General features: G+C 41.5%; 1 protein-coding gene across 2 annotated transcripts in view; it reads left to right on the top strand.

Moving 5' to 3' along the window:
* Positions 1-17,551, top strand: part of LOC110959713 (astrotactin-2-like) — a 286,904-nt gene that overhangs the window by 231,440 nt on the left and 37,913 nt on the right. For both annotated transcript variants that reach the window (XM_051938273.1, XM_051938274.1), the window contains 2 exons: positions 5,090-5,223; positions 6,989-7,137. In XM_051938273.1, coding sequence (XP_051794233.1) covers positions 5,090-5,223; positions 6,989-7,137 — 283 coding nt within the window. The remainder of the gene's footprint in view (positions 1-5,089; positions 5,224-6,988; positions 7,138-17,551) is intronic.

The following is a 17,551-nucleotide window of genomic DNA, read 5'->3' as shown; positions in this document are numbered from 1 at the left end:
ATAACAGAACCACCATCCTGTTTGACAGATGAGGTGGTGGATTGAGCTTTCTCCACACTTTGCTCTTAATAAGAAAGTTTTTAAAGGGATTTTTTTTTTTTTGTCTCATCAGTCTGTAGAACTTTGTTCCAAGATTGGACCAGTTTCCTTTAATATGCTAACTGCAACCCAGCTTTTCTGTGGTTGAGCTTTACCAGGGGTTGCATCTTGTGCTTAATCCTCTGAGGTTATGGTTATGAAGTCTGCTCACAGTCGTTCATAAGGAAACATGTGCATCTGCTTCCCGGAGAGCATTCTTGACTTGCTGTCTGAGTCAAGTATTTAGTGTGTTTTCCTCACCATGCATTAAGGGAGAAAAAAAAAAGTTTTCTACTTTTTCATTGTGCAAATCAGACGCACCAAGGCATTGATTTTTGCAGACAAACTAACTTTATTATAGCTGACAGGTTCCTGGCATTAAAGTTTTTCATTTTTAAGCATCCTTCTTTTAAGTTCCTCACTTGCATTGTAATGTCTTTACTTTGCGCTGGTATACAAGTCTACTTTAATCTAATTGGAAACTCTCAGTCAACTTCAGAGTCAAATATCAGCTTGTCTGTGCTTAAATTAATAGTAAAATGACCCACAACTGCCTAAGAAACATTCAGTAGCCAAGCGTCCAATTACTTTTGCACCCTTGCAGTTTAAGAATTATATGTTAAAAGGGCTGTATTTCAAACACTGTTATTTCAGTATTGATGTAAACCTACTCAAGCTAAACCTGAGACTAACAGTCTAATGCACACATAGAGTTTTATTTCGGGGAACATTGCTTCAGTACCAAGGAGAGTGCATGCTCCTTTGCAGTAGATCATTAAACAGATTCCTATAAGCTCTATGTGGCCAGTATATATTATGTTCTTGTCAACACCCAGTAAGCATTAATTACATCAGCAGCGGAACAGACTTATCCTTTAGGCTACAGACAAAACTGTTTAACAGATAAATTCACAACCCTGACAAGGCTTAGAAAGCTCACTCATTAAGGCCAGTGCCCAATTGCACTGGCCTTAATAATACTTTAGAACTCATGTATCATCTGATAATAAGTAGTTCAAACTAGCATTTCATAATTAAAGGACGGGTTTGCAGTTTTTCAAGTCACTCTTAAAGCAGTAGTCATTGTTCATATTAATACTAGAACGGGCTTTGCTTTTTGTAATCTTCACACTGGTCATTAAGGGATACCTTCCTAATGTACTTCCAGTGTAGTGGAAAATTTATTCTTTAAGATTTCATACTAAAAGGCCTCTTGATCCATTTCATTTCCCAAACATACACTGCTAAAGACTCATAGTAGCCTTAAATAAATCAGAATGTTTTATTTACTTAGAACAAAGACAGTATGATTTGTCTAAATACCAGACTGTTCGAAAACAAAAGTGTGCACGCAAACTGTTTCCTCAGATTCATCAAAAATAATTAAACCCTTAAGTGCATAAGAAAATAAAAACACAATTCATAATTCAAGATTTAGCTCTGTCTTTGCTTTTAAATCCTACAATAACGTCTTCCCTCTGTTTTCCCCCTCTTCTGTGTTGGTTTTCTTTAACTGTTGAGTTACATTGTTGTTTTGTAACACAAAATGAGATAACAGGCCAACCATTCAATTACTCTGCTGGGCAGGTCAGATTGGCTGAGAAAGTCCTCAGACTGAGGTGGTACACAACAAACGCTGCCCTACGTGGTGTTTGAGGGTTCTCGAGTGATGTGGCAATCCCCCATCAACCTCTGGGTGAACCAACCCTCAAACTGCCCCTAGTGTCCCATTTCCTGGAAGCACTACTTCTGATAAGGTTCCTAGGAACAGCCCATTGGTTCCTTTGTTAACACCATTAGCCTTGAATGATTGGAAAGGCCACATAAATGCGTTGATGAGCAAGCACACAGACACACACACAGAGACACACACACACAGACACACACTTAGGACACCATGATGGTCTGCTGTGTGCGCTGACTTAGACTCTTTACCACCACTGTTGATTATCTTATAAATCAATACTGTGGGCCAGCTGGCCAGTGTTTTTGTGTATTAGCCTCTGAATACGGACAGTAATATGGTCAGCGTAGACTAGACAAACAGATTAATATATTAAAGAGGTCACAATGGCCTCCCTTGCCTTCTTGTAAGTCACGACAGGCTTCAACGAAAGTGAAAGGTCCAAATTGTGTTTTGGTGCCAGTGAGTCTGCAAGGTCTAAATGACGTCAAGGCCTGGAATTTGTGGCTGGAGTTGTTGCTGATGCTCAGTGGCCTTGCTGTTCGCTCATCTTTCTTGTCTTCTGTTCATAGCAGCCAGTGATTACATTTCAGCTCAATTCGCTCAGTTTCGATAAGGTCAGTGGAGATGAATTGTGGCATATTTGTGAAACGGTAGAACCATGTGTTATTGTAACAGTAGGGGCATCACTAGTTCCTGAAAGCAAATCTGTCATGACTGCACAAAAACTGTCTTACACTGTTACAGTCAATGCTCAGACAGGAGCGTCTTTGTCAAAACACTCGCTTTTCTAATATGAAGCCTAATGGATACGGTTTGTTCCCTACTCATATCTGGTCAACACAGAATGCGTATGGATTTGTAGTGTTCTGGGAAATGCACGATCTGTGTTTAATCAATAACGGATAGAGTAGCCTCCTCTTGTCAAGTGTGACGCATCTCGTAACTGCACTGAACATAGAAGCACACCAACCTAGGCCTTTCACTGTTGCGTTCATTTCACTAAAAAGATTTTCCTTACTGACCAAAACCCCTTTTTTTTCTCGCACCCACAAGACTTACTGCTGTCTTCGCCACCACACACTTGACATATTATCACTTTGCATGTATTCGTGAACAATCACTTTTTCTTGCCTTTCTGTAAATCCTCATCTCTGTTTTACCTCCTGTGCCCTCCACCCAGCTCCCCACCTCATTCCCTAAACCACAATTAGATTCCCTGTTTACCCAGTGGAGACTGGCTTGCATTATTCTTCAAACATAAACACGGTGGTAATCGCTTTGTCTGTTTTTCACATGTGCAGCCATGCAATCAAGCGCACAGACCCATATGGGGTTTTCCTAGGAATCTGGTGGTGGCAAACGCATGGCGGTCCTGTGGTCTTTCTCTCTTTCGCCCCCAGTATCGGAAGTCATTTCTCATATTTGTCTAGTCTGTGTGCGTGCATATACCTTAAGTCCAGGTTTTTCATGTTGCCTTTGTCTGTGGCCTGCTTCCCATTGACATGAGGTGGCAAGACTCCTGCTGCTGTTGTTTTCTGGCAGCAGTTAGCCACATGGGTTCAGGCAAGGAGGGAGAAACATAATAACCTTTTTGGTTTTCCAGGGGGTTATTAAATGGCCATGGATTACAGTGCTTGTCTACCCCCTATAATAACTGCTCATTCAGCAGGCTCATTTAAAGGGGTTTGTATTGGAGGATATACAATGAGAAAGCCTTGACTGCTAAGGGATCCATTCCCCAGTAAAGTGGGGGAATACTTTGAGAGTCGGAAGTCTCCTTTTTCACACCTTTGTTTCCTTGTTCGTCTTGTTGATTTTTTACTGTCCTATTTTCTTTGGTCTCTCAAGTCTCAGTCTCTTTTTCTTTCTCACTCTTTTCTCTGCTGCTCATTTAGGTCACTTGAACTCTCAAGGTATTTTGCCTTGAGTGAACGTAAGCGGCATTGGAGGAAGTCAGTTCCCATGAAAGTCTGTTGAGCCTCCTTTACAGCTTACAATGCAGTGTTGTGGAAATGCTAGCATCAGCTTCAGAGTGCATACCCTCACTCTTTTTTGGCTAAGCTTTCTGCCTTTCTGGTCAGGACCAAAGTCGTCTCAAATGTCACTTTCACTAATCAACATACTGCAGAAATTTTCTTTGGCATCTTTCCAACATAATGAAACAGCCAACTGTGGAAACCAATCATTAATTGGAGTTTGCTTGTGCACGATTGTATGTGCCCATGTCTACATTCAGCATGTGAGCAGTCATCTTCGAGATGTGTGTGGTCTCATCAGTTGCTTTGCTTTCGGATAAGTGAAAGTCATGGTGTATTGGAACAAAGGAGTGGCTCCTCTCTCGCTTTTTGTTGGATGCCTGGTACCCAATGATAATGTTTCCGCATGGTTCCAGTGTCCTATTTTTGTGACCATGATCAAGCACATCTCCAAAGTAGTCTGCATGAGGCAGCAGCACTGCCAACCAGTTAGAGCACATAAATAACTGAGTGCTCCATTGATCCGGAGTGTGACAGGGGGAGCCAGAGTGCTTGCGAACTCCCTTGAACTCGCTCTCTATCATGCCTGTGGCTTTAGGGAAAGCCCTGACATTATACTTTATTGCTTTGACGGTTATATTGGCATTTTGCTGCCTTTTAGAGGATGACTGAGCTTCTGCCTTTGATTTTTTTCTTTCACCCGTTAATGAAGTAGCACAAGGAGATGTTAGGAGATGATGTCACCTCTTAATATCTCACTACCCGCCTCCCTCCATCCCCTTCACAGTCCGACCGACAGCGACGCCAATGGATCTCACAAACATACACATCGAACGAGGGAGGAGGGGAGTGTCATAGCTTTCACACTTCTATCATAAATGTCACAGTGCATCTACGATATCACAGCATAAGCTTGTCGATGCTGGTGAAACGTTCCTGTCTCCTGGTAATTGGGAACAGTGGGTAAGAAAAGGTCACTCTCTGTGTGTCGGGGGGTTGTGTGTGTACCTCTACTTCTACCTTTGTGAGACTGACTTTGATTTCTGGTCATTTTTGCAAAGCAAGGATGTTTTGGCCATTTCTGAGTTCTTCAAGAGACCATAAGACTGTGGTTTGATATCCTAGCAGCCAAAAGGTAATTTTAGTGAGTAGTCAAAAGAAAACGGATATAGCCAGTGGAAAGTCACTATATGGACAGAAGTAGGACATATGCCTGTGTGTGTGCTGGAATATGGTGGAGAAGGAGAAGGTGGGCGGGGTGGGAGATGGGGGTGGGGTAAGCGTAGATGGACAGGGAGCACATGTTCCAAGAGATAATTGCATTTCTCTCACCTGTTACCCTTTACAGGCCTTCAAGAGCGCCACAATGAGCTCATACTGGTGTGCTGGAAAGGGCGATGTCATTGATAACTGGTGTCGCTGTGACCTGAGTGCCTTCAGCAAAGATGGCCTGCCTAACTGCAGTCCCCTCAGGCAGCCAATGTAAGTGTGAGGTGACACCATGACACTTAGGAATTCATGCACAAGAGAGGTTTTATGGATGCATGCACCGATGCACTGCAGGGACACTCGCATGTGCCCATGGATACGCACACACACACACACACACACACACACACACACACACACACACACACACCACACACACACACACTCACGCACATACCTGTCTCTGCTGACTCCCGGGGCACTCGAGAAAGTTGTAGACACAAGCACAGTCCCTGAAGTTCTAATAACTGTCAGTCGGCCCTTACACTCCTCTGAAAAGAACATGCTCTCATTCAAGGTGTCCTAATAATACTCTTGGGGCTTTTGTGAGTCATCCACCCCAGCGATTGTTGCCTTGAGAACTTTTAAAAAGAAACAGGAAGTTGAAAGGAAAAGATTTTAAAAGATCTGGCTACAATGGAAGCATTTATTGTATTAAAAAAAGAGGACTTTGGGTATATATGCTGTTGAATGTGGCAATAATGCAGGAATGAAATTTAGAGCAGCTTGAAAAGAAGTTCCAGCACCTGATGACACTGCATGCATTGTAAAACTGTAGCCAAAATTGGAACTTCTGTGCACATTCAAACAAGACCAAAGGTGATTGTGTCAGGTTAACTCGTTATTATCTTTTTTTTAAGATAACACAAATAGTTCTATCTCTTCCGTGTTTATCACCTGTTCCTTTATAAAGATTGTACATGGGGAAAATCTTTGTGGGCTAGTGTGTGTGTCATGTGATCATGCAATGGACTACTGTCCTTGTGGGCCTAAATATATAGTGTTACGATACATGCTGTGTCCAAGGTCAAGTATAAACACTGAACCTTTGCTTTTAAGCTAGAAAGCCTTTAAAGCACTCAGAAAAAAAATGGAAATTTGAGCATCTACAAATCCATTAAAACTGGACAAATTCCCCGCACTGATAGAGATCATATGATATGATCCAAACCTCCAGAACGGCTACGACATCAACCTTAAGCTGAGATTGTTCCTAATTCTTTACCATCTGGAACATATGCATTGATACTTGAGACAGATTACAGATTATGCTGTCCAAGTATTGCACAAGTAGTCTGAGAAGCACACTCACTTTTTGCCTGTTTTTTGTATTGTTTGGTTTGTGGATTGTGGTCATGGAGTTGGAGAAGAAGGGCGTGGTGCCACAACCAGAGTTTTGGTTAAGCTCTCCCTGGGTCCATTCCCTGGCACGAAAGGGCCTGTGACGAGTCACTGCAGCAGCCAAATCTCCAACTCTGGCCAGTGTCAGGCACATTAAAACCTGCAGTACTTAATATTATTGTGTATGAAGATGAAACTGGGCAGCACATTTTTTTATGGGCGAGGGATAGCCTACCTCTCTCATGCCACTGCCACAGACACAGCTGGAGGGCAGGCAAAATGGAAATGTTGTTCTTTTATCTCTTTTGAGGGATTAAAGAGGGAAAACTGCACAGGGAACACTGCTGGAGAACATGTGGCATCGGAATGCTGCTTTGTTCGAAGTCACTGTTTGCTATCTATTTGTTGAGTGAGAAAAAAAGCAGAGGTGCAGGAGTTTCTACTGCAATACAACAAAGACCGCATGGGGTTCCTGCTCATCTATTCTACACTTAATACTTTAAAGTATAGAACACACAAAAATGTATTTGATATTCCAGTTGAGGGCAGTAAACAGTTGTAGATGCCTGTTTTCTCTGTTTTTTACTCATCTTATTTCCATATTTTCAATCATGCCTTGTCTATGTTGCTCCATTAGTTTGCGTCTAGCCCCTTACCTGGAGCCCTCGAGCACAATGGTGGCCCTGGAGTGGAAGGATGTGGAGCCTCTGATCGGCTGCAAAGTTTCTGACTACATCATCCAACATAAACGAGTGGAGGATCCCTCAGAGGCAGAGGTCTACACAGGTAAAGAGGTTTACATTCCAAGCCTGAGCTAATTTCTACAAAACACAATTTAGTGGCAGTGTGTTTTGAAATTTTCTCACTCATTTTTCTCATTGCTTAAGTAATGATTATTGTATGTGCACACTTAAGTGGATGTTATATTTCAGTACATTTCAGCTCAAGAAGTGAACGTGTGCTGACCAATTCAGCTTTTTATACTGTACACCAACTTGAATGCCAATAATGTGAACCTTGTGCAAACATACAAACATCAGTGACTGTGCTACATAAACACAGTATCTGCTATGTAAGAAGTTACAACCCTTAACTTTGTATTGGGACATTTGAGATCAGAGTGAGACTGTAGAAAAATCAATTGCTCATGTCAGGTGAAGCATTGCTGGGAAATCGATGAAGTTGTGCCTCTGGGTCAAGATGAACTCTTTCAAAATGTTGAGGAGGAGATGAAGATGAAATAATAATGAGAGCAAAAAGCAGAGTCAAATGCCATCAACAGACAGAGGACTGAAAATATTTTAAAAATGGATGTGAAGATTTAAAAGGAGAAGAGTTAAAGTTGAGGCCGAAGTTTTGCACACAGAAAAGAAGTCGAAGCTTAGATTGAGAATGGGAGAAGATGACGTAGGTCAGTTTGTCAGGCACCATAAATGGTGCCGACCATTGTGCTGTAGGGCTGGGGAAATGGTCATGGTTGTGACGAGAGGCTGGGGTGAGTCAGAGGAAAAGGGTAAGATTTAATAATATTGGAGAAATGAGGTGGTCTGGAAGAAGCTGGCTTTAGACATTGGGAAGTATGGACGGGCCATCCATCACCCCTGGGAGGAGTGCTGATGAAGCGTGGGCACCAGTGAGCAAAGAGAGGGTACAGACAGCTAGACACAGGCATGCTGGCAGAGGTGAGGTAGGAAGGGGCAGATGGTGTGGGTGACTCACTTTGCTATGTGCCAGTCATCGCTATAAATCATGTTGTAACAGAGAGTATAATGCAGATTAAAAGTCATTGTCTTTTGTCTTCTTCTCTTCCATTTATGTCTGTCATTCTTAATCTGTAATTGTTAACCTGTTTTGGTCAGTCTCTGCACGTATGTTGAGCATCTGCAGTCACAACTCGAACACTGGTGAAAATCAGCTTAGTTGAGTGCGTCGATATGTGCATTTGCAAATATGACTCTTTTAGTGAGAAGAAAGTAGTGTTAAATGGCAAGCTATAGGCTCTCAATCAGTGACACATCACAGTATGGATATGCATCTGGGTCTGGGTGGTTCTCACTTCAGCTGCAAATACTAAAAAAATAGTGCTCAAAACCCTCATTGTTCTCCAAAACGGTGGCTTGGAAGGGATCGCAAGAGTAGATTTATGAAATAATAGCTGCCTCTTAAAATGACGAGATTTTGTTCTCTGGACTCAGCAAATAAAATGGCATAGAGTTTGAGAAGTATCGTTTTCTTACCCTTACTCTGACTTATTTTAAAACTATTGGATTTGTACTTCCTATCCTTACTGCTGGCTTCTTTTTAAGGGCCTTCTCAGAAGCACTTTCTAGGAAAAGAGAAGTATGCCTGTTAAAACCAAAGCTGAAATACATCAGAACTTCATTTACAAATTGTACCTTGTTCACTTTATGTATACAAAGTTACGCACTCCACAGTAGCTCTCAAGCTCTTCCATTCCTCAGGGATTTTTTCCCCCCTCAGCTCCTCTTGTCATTCACAGACATCCACAAATTTCCCTATAGAGGCTGACAGTGAAACCAGTTCTCTACTGTTAGCCACAGAGAAGCTCTAATGGAGCAGTTTGGGCATAAATACTTTGCTCGAGGGCATCTTGGTGGTTTTCTGGAAAGCAAGTGTTACTCCTTCGTTTTTCCCTGTTCATATTTTCCAAGACTGTGTGATGATTTGAACCAGTGAGCTTGTAGTCAAGCCTTATTCTCCAGCATCTAAGGGTGGGTACACACTGAAGGATTATTCGGCTGAATTACAGTAAAACCATATTTGACAATCTCAGGGAAAAATCCTGATCCAAAGCTTAAGTCAGGGATGATAGTTGGCAGTATAGAGAAGTGTGAGGTGAGATTCAGTTTTCAAGTGTTAAAGAGGGAATTTTATGGAAGACAAGACTTTTTATAGTTTTGCAGTCAAATGTGAAGCACAAAGATGTTGTACCAAAATTCAATGTTATCAAATTGCGTCATTTCAGCAATCCATACTGAATGCTCCTCCATGTCAAACAAAAGATTGAGCAGTGTCAGCAGTTCTGACTGCTAATTACAGTACTGCTTTTTTAAATTCAAGTAATTTTATTTTTCGAATGTGTTTTTAAACCCTTTGACTAAGCCACAGTCAGTCACCAAAGAAAATCAATTGTTGTATTGAAAATACATAATAACACACCAAGTATTGGTATTATTTCATATTAAAACACTTATATCAGCAAACCAGTTTAGAAAACGGGACAAGAAAGTATAAAGAACCATCACTGGACAGTGACACTTACAGCAGAAGGCAGATGAGACTCAGATAAACATGCTATGGTACAGAGATGGGACTTTGCCCATTGCCAACATCATCGATAATAAATTCAGCACCTGCATCCAGGAGATGGGATTCAGCCGGCGCCGGCATCCACGGAAGCTGAAGCTGCATCCGCATCCATTGAAAGTTCAAACACTGCTTCAGGCTGGTGTCTGAGAGAGAAGAAAGATAGACAGCCACACACAGACACTCAGCCATGCTGAGTATGAGTCACACACCCAGAGCACACACATTCAGCCATGTGCACACTCATACAGATGGCAGACAGAAAGTGAGTATGGAGATGCAGACACTTGGATGCAGCCCTCAATGGGTTCCCAAAGCCATGTTTGTATGTCAGTGCTGTCTAGACGAGGATAGGAGAAGAGACTGAATCACTCTATTGTTAAGGTCAGTCATATGACAATTAGAATAAACATGGTTTAGTTCCTCTATCTGCAAGAGGGGCTTGATTCTGTTGTTTCATTTGGAAAACAATTTGGTGTCATGCCACCATTACTATTTTCTCCCAGGACTATCCAAGTAATTTGACTTGAAATGGTTCATAGAACATGATATCAGTTACAGCTATGTCCACATATTTTGAACTTCCTTTTTCTAAAAATCTAGTTTAGGTGACATCCAAAGGCTTTAATACAAGCCAGATAATGGATAATGGTTGTTTATGAGTGTGTCTTTGCTTATTCAGTCGTTGTACACCTTGAAAAAGCTCTAGCAATAACAGTAAGTACGATTCGTGAATTTCATCATCTTGGTTGACATAGGTGGAGGTTTCAGCTCAGTCATCACTCCAGTTATCACCGAAGACGGGTTGTTTCTCTTTTTGAAATGCAGTTTTTCCAAAAAGCTGCATGCCAGTTAATAAGCTGATTTGAATGATGTAATGTGCCACCCTTTTGGCTCAGGTTTTTCATTCGTAACAACTTCCTGCATGAATGGATGCAATCATCGAGTCCTTGAAAAACCTTTACAGGGAATGCTATCTTTTTCAAAGCTAATATCCATAAATGTTGCTTATGTGACTCCCTCTTGCTTGGTAAGGATATTATACCTCTGCTCTGAACTGGTAAAGGGGATCTGTGTTTAGTGGAAATGTCAAAGTTTGAGTGTGTTGTGTGGAAGTGCCCTATTTAGTTTAAACCCTTCGTCATTATGGTGGGTGGTGTACAAATCAACCATGTTAGCTCACTGACTGTTTCTAATACTGCCTCGGCCTCTCCCTGCAATTTGTCTTGTTTTTTACTCCATGTTCTCTGACTTACATCTGATTCTAAGCATAAATGCATGTGTATTCTTTACATCAGAATTTAGTTTTAGCTGCTGTTTGACTGTAAACACAGACAGTGAGACAGTTTGCTCTTTGTATTCATCTTTATTTAAGAAAATAAGGACCTAAAAGTAAAAGCAGGTAATTTAAAAAAAAAAGAACCATGAAAGTTGTATGTGTTAGAATGTATTCATGTTCCTTTTTTAATTAAGTGTTTCCACTAGCATGTTGTCCTGTTACCTTACACAACCGGCAAAACCAGGAACCGCAAAATTACCTTTTTTTTTCTCCACTTTTTATATCCTTTGCTGACATTTCTTCCTGTTCTCCCTCTCTCTCTCTTACCTTGTTTTTGCCCCTCTTTTTTGCCTCTTCTTCTGCATGAGGGAGCCTTTAGAAGGATCATCTTGTTTTGAAGCATTACCCATTCCACTCACATCTGTACAAACCATCAGCAACAAGACCCCCATCTCCAATCCCCTCAGCTCGCCCTACTTATCAGCACTGTCTGAAAAAAGTCATCTTTTCTTGAAGGCTTCTCCCTGGTCCCTCACAAATCTCCCCTCTGAGGTCAACAGTAACCGGGAGATAAAGCTGCTGCTTTGATGTGCACGGAGGGCAGCTGATCCCTCGGTTCATATATCTTGTTGTTTATATGGACATGATGCTCTACTAGCAGGCCTCAGTGTCCCCAACAACACCGCACAGTTACGTGCGCGGCTGTGAAGCATGGGAGAGAGAATCATGCACCATCTATGACACACTGCAACTAATTGCAACCTAAAACACCCCTGTACCCCTCCATATTATCATCCCCTAATTCTGTAGGTGTTGGATTATGCGTGGCTATGTCAAGGCATTTGCAAAGGTGTTGACGGATTTACTGTGTTCTTCACTCAGGAGTGTGACACACACAATAATTGACCCTTAAAAGTTGTTAATGAAGAGGTTTTCTCATTTTTGAGGGCTTAAAAAATACAGAAAAACACGTCTGCAACAGATCCCTTTTCCCTCTTATCGCCTTTCACATAGTAAAGGGTTTCCTCTTCCAGAAATGACAGCAAAAAGGCTTCCGATGAACTTCACTAGTCTTCCTCCTGATAACAGCCTGAACTCTATCGCAGGAACACCCAGCTCATCGCGCAAAATGCTCCTATATTATGTTTCTTTAATAACTTGAGAATATGTAAGACGCTGCTATTTTGCTCTGACCCTTGACCGCCTCCATTCAAGCTTTACTCGCATAAGAAAAAGAGTTCATCTACAGTAGTTTGGAAAACTTAGTGTCAAGGGATCCCTGTCCTAGAATATGCAGTTGCATAGTGTAGACCAAGATGCAGACATCCAAACTGGCTTCACAGTGATGCACTAATTCAGGCAGTCTTAAGAATAACACTGAGTCTTGTGCTTAAATAGAAGGAAGACAGTCCTGCCTGTGAGATGCAATCAAAAGCAAATTTACTTTGCCTTGCTTTGGGGGGATCCCAAGTATTCTGCCGCCGCAGCAGATGTACAGCTCCGATTAGCTCCCAGAGTCTGTGTGCTCAACGTATTATAACATGTCAGCATCGACACAGGAGGCAAGTGAGGCAAGGAGTCAAGAACAGGTGAAGCAGGGGATTCTACTGCTGCATCAGTGCAGGGTGTCTGAGTCACAAGGGGGAGTTTTAATGGCAACATACAGTCTAGAAACATAACTTATCCTGATTGGCAGGGAAATGAAAATGTATATTTTTCTGACCTCGGGTGACCGCAGAGGAAAGTAATTAAGCACCGCCACTGACTGTGAGAAACTGAATTGTAATTAAACGAAACCCTGAAAATCAGTGGTATTTAAATTTTTTTGGCAAGACATTTACCTCTATTTTACCCCTCCCTGCTTACGTCTCCTGGACATAGAGCAAAAGCCAAGTGAAACCCTGCTGGTGGTATATCAGCCTGCCAGTACAATTTGACCGAATGACCAATGCTCCAGGGAAAAACCTTTTTTGTGAACAATATTTTAGTGTATAATTGTGCATTGCACGTTTCACTGAACACTGCATCTATACATACATGTAGATATATTGTACAATTCTACAATTTCATTTACCAGATGCTTTTATCCGAAGCGAAACCCATCTGAGAGTAGATACAACCTTAAAGCAGTTCTAAGTCTCATGCATACCTTCTGATCTTTCATTCAGGGACAGTTGTACACATTATACGCTCATCTTTCAGACTACCTGTTAATACCCTTGGAGCCTTGTGTAATTTGTTTTAACAGTCTCATATCCTTCCCAGATTTCAGTCACGTCTGTGATGGATGTGCAGAAGTGAGTGACTTGACTGGGCCTCACACAGGCCTCTAGATGGCACACCAAGGCAGAGGCAACATTCACAGAGAAGCCAGTCAGATAGGCAGTGCTGATGTGTTATTGTGGGGCTCAGCATTCCTCTACAGCAGCAGGGAAAGCAGCTGGTAAATGTAACGACGCAATTACAGATGATTTAGAAGGAATTTGGCAAAAGTGTTTAAATATAAAAAAAAATCTTGTGGCAAAAACGTGAAAAGCGAGATTTAGCAACTTTACATCCTGTAACTGACACTGTACTGATATTGAAGGCACGTCCTTTTTAACCTGTACCTGCAAAACAAATACTTAATCAACCTGACTATCTAAGTATGTTTCATGTCCGCAGTTATAAGTTGGCCAATGATAAGTAGCTGATCTGGTCTCAGTTAAATTTTAGTCATACAAGGTATCAAATCTGAATAATCAACCTCAAACACAGCACTACAGGTTGTTTTTCAGACAGTGGGAATAAATAGGGAAAAAATGTTGAAGCGTGGCATAAAGTCAGACATCCTTCAGCTCTGTTAGCTATCTATCTCGCTGGGAGTTCTTAGACATAAAGGAAGGTGCCAAAAATGTAATGAAATTTGTCTAATAAAAGACCTAACTCGTACCGTTTATTGGCTGAATTCGGAGCGCTTCTGGGCTCCATCATCACATTTTCACAATCCCTCTATTGTCTCATCAGCTGCTAATTTGGGTGGTTTTTCCTTAAATCACAGTTGTGCTGAGGTGACACTTTTTTTGTGAATGCGTTCATCAGCGTAGCACTGTGCTTCCCACCACTCTCACACGAATGCACGCACACTTAGCGCTAATTAAAAACCTGTGAGTCTCCGCCGTCGTATATGACACATGATTTTGTGACACAAAGAACCACCGATGGCATGGCAGAGGCGGAGAGTTACGAGGATTGGCAGGCACGGAGAAAGTGAGAAGAGATTGTTTGAAAAATGTGGAAAGGCGCTGTGAAGTGAGAAGAACAAGAGACAAAAGGGGGCAGGAAAGATAAGACAAAGAGGAAAGGAAAGAGAGAGGAGAGGAAGAGGGAACCAGACAGCGGGCAGCACTGAGGGTTACACAGCAATGATGTCACCTCATGCTGGCACTGTTGGACTGAGAAACGGATTAGCCATTTGATCTTTGCCCTTATTTTAGTTCCAGTTTCCTCCTTCCAGCTCACACAGCCAGCTTATTGGGATACATGACATGTGGATCTTCCACTCCTTTACTCCTGTCTTCTATCACATACCTCCACATACCTCTCCTCTTTCCTCATGTCCCCCTTTCTTCTGCCATCAGAGTCAGTGGTATCCCCCTCCTCTGTTTATGTAACAGCTCCATTGGTTGAGACCAAGAATGCACCCCAATGCGTCGATAAGCCCTCATTCAAAGAGATTGAATTATATGGAGATAAACGGTGTCCTTGAGCATGGGTGCAGATAACAGATTGGAGTGACACAGCTGACTCTCTTTGTTTTGTTAATTAAAGATGACCTCATCGCTAAAAATGGACGCTGTGCACCTCCTCGTCACGAGCTTCGCCATCAGCAGATTGCAGATTGCAGGCAGGGGGCCAAGGGCTTTCTGCAGTCCCTTTCCCTTTTTGCTTCCTTTCCCATTTTGCCTCTTCACACACACGTTGTTCGTCTCTCTGTCTTCGCCACAGGTCTAGACTTTCCTGATTTCTTTTTTCCGTCTCTCAATAATTATCACAATCCCTCAGTGTCCCCAAACTCTCGCTAATGAATGTGTGCTGGAATTATGGAATTATTACTGAGACAAGATAAGGATGCTGCCTCTCAGTGCCTTCCTTTTCATTCATCATTGTTTGTTGTGGCACATTTTGTCCCCATCTGTTCTAATGAGATCTATGGGTGTTTGACACAACTTCTGGTAGTCTGGACTTGATCTTTGTTAAATTTGGTGCTGGCTGAAAAATCAATTTAAAATGCATTTAAGCATTAAATTGGGATTGATTAGATTCATTTTGCAATTCAGGGCATTGCAGACACTTAAAGTGGTGGAATAAATATTTACTCACAATGGAATTGCTTGCATTAATAGAAAGGAAAGAACCAGCAACCCTTCTTAAATTTATTGGAGTCCATTATAATCACTGACTAGATGCGTTTTGCTGTTGATACAGTATCTGTGCCCCACTGACCACAGTACATTTAACAGAAGAACCTGGGTTAATGCAGCCTGATATAAATAATGTATAATCTAAATGTGATATAAAACCTTATATAAACATAGTAGCTATTATCTCAACCTGTAGTTTCCCTCTTCGACTTCTTAAATGCTGCAAATTTATATGAAAATAAAGACTTAAATATTCAAGATTAGATTAGCTGCACTTTGCCAAGTCTGGTTATACCTTATGCACAGCATTATCATGAATCCATATTGTAGTACAACTTTTATTATTTCATTTTTTTTAAAACACGGACAAGGACATACAAATGTAGGTAGAAGTTAATTTTAGGGACTGTAGTTTGTGATGATGTGGATCTATACTGCCTTATACCAAAGGTGTTTTTAATACCACTCTACAAGTCAATGTTTCAGCTCAATATATCACTATTGTAATTTGTCTCAAATAGCTAATGTGATAGAAAGAGGCCACTTTCTCGGATCCCATTACGCCACATTCTTCCACCCAAGACTGTGATATAAACAAAATCCTTATATTCCACCATTTTATTCCAAAAATTGCTGACTTAAACAGTGAAGAAAACAAGCCATCCAGACCAAAATCAGGATTTTTCCTTACGGACAAATGGACCTTGAGAACTTGCATGTAATCCAAGTAGGGAACTCTACTTGCAGACATGGAACAAGGGTTGCATTGGTTAACCGCTCTTCTGTTTTTATAAGCTTTATGCCACTTTATGCAAGAGGCAAATAAAAATGGATTCCCAGCTACAAGCCAGACGGACACAGAATGGCCACCTCCCAACACCTATACTAGCCAGCGTACAGGAAAAGTGAGATGGTGTAGTGTGTAGTGTAGGGTCAACCTGTTCAAGTCTCCTCCCAGTGTTACCACAGAACTAGTCGAAGAGATCACATCCCACCAGTCTTGCTGACCAGGAGGTGTAGGATTTCAGTGCATATCAGACCACATTTTGAGTGCAATGTAGCAATAACATGCAAGCTAACAGGTTTTTAATACCCATTACGCTATTCTTAATGCTAAAAACAGACCCAGGGTTAAATGGAGCCCCCGTAGAAGGAGCCAGGTCCAGTAAAAACAGACCTCACACAGGTCACATCAAAATGGTAGACGTGAACCCAGGGGGCCATTAGTCCGTGACAAACCACCACACCTGACCCAGTTTCTTGCCGTGCAGAAATTTCAGGAATAACCCACTGCCAAACCTAACGTCATTCTCTGGTTGTTAGTACCACTGTACCACGCAGTTCTGGAGACACACCCAGGAGTGTCCAACATGAGGAATCGGATGAACGCGTAGAGCACCTGCCGTGTTCTGCAGCGACAGAAGTAAAACTAAGAAGTAGCTGTTGAATGTGAAGAATTGTTCTATACATTCATATTTGATGAGGAAGAAGAAAATTGGCTTATTTGCATGAGACAAATTTCAGTTTGCATACCACTTGAGGCCAATATTGTTCGGCTCTAACCTCATTTGACCTTCTTCCTGTAATTTCTGCCTGTAATGGAGCTGCAGAAATATGGCTGGCAGGATGACAGTGAAATTAAACATTAAATTTGTCCTAAGGGATGATCAAATAATTAATTAATCGCTTTTTGCCATTACGTCTGCTTAACATGTTCCGCTGTGTTTTCATTCATACCCATATGTTACTTTAGCTTCAGATATCACATCTTATCTTTGATTATGCCATGGCCTGGGTGAAAACTCAATTATTATTAGCTGGAAGGAAGTCGATTAATTTCAGATAACTGCGAGGCTGTGACGTAATGCTCTTTTTGCTCTTTCAAATTAGGGTATTATCGAGACGTGAGACTTTCACTGACTTTCACAATCTACTGGTTTGCTTTATGCTCAGCAGCAACGTGCAAACTCATGAGCCAATACATTCAGAAAATAATCCATAATAAAAAGCTTGTTTAGTGAATAAACTGGTACAACTAATACTAAGTTGTTGTGGAGGTGCAGCGTGTACTGACTTTGGGAAAGCAACACTGTGTTTGTAAAAAAACATGCATCAGTTATGTAATGGGCACTGGTTCCAATAAAATGACACATGGAGGCCTGTTTGTTGGGGAAATTATTCAGAGGCAGTT

This window comes from Acanthochromis polyacanthus, chromosome 18 (genome assembly GCF_021347895.1).
Source record: "Acanthochromis polyacanthus isolate Apoly-LR-REF ecotype Palm Island chromosome 18, KAUST_Apoly_ChrSc, whole genome shotgun sequence".
NCBI classification, from domain to species: Eukaryota; Metazoa; Chordata; class Actinopteri; family Pomacentridae; genus Acanthochromis; species Acanthochromis polyacanthus.
Note: the sequence above shows the minus strand (reverse complement) of the source record. Positions and strands in the feature narration are given on the sequence as shown.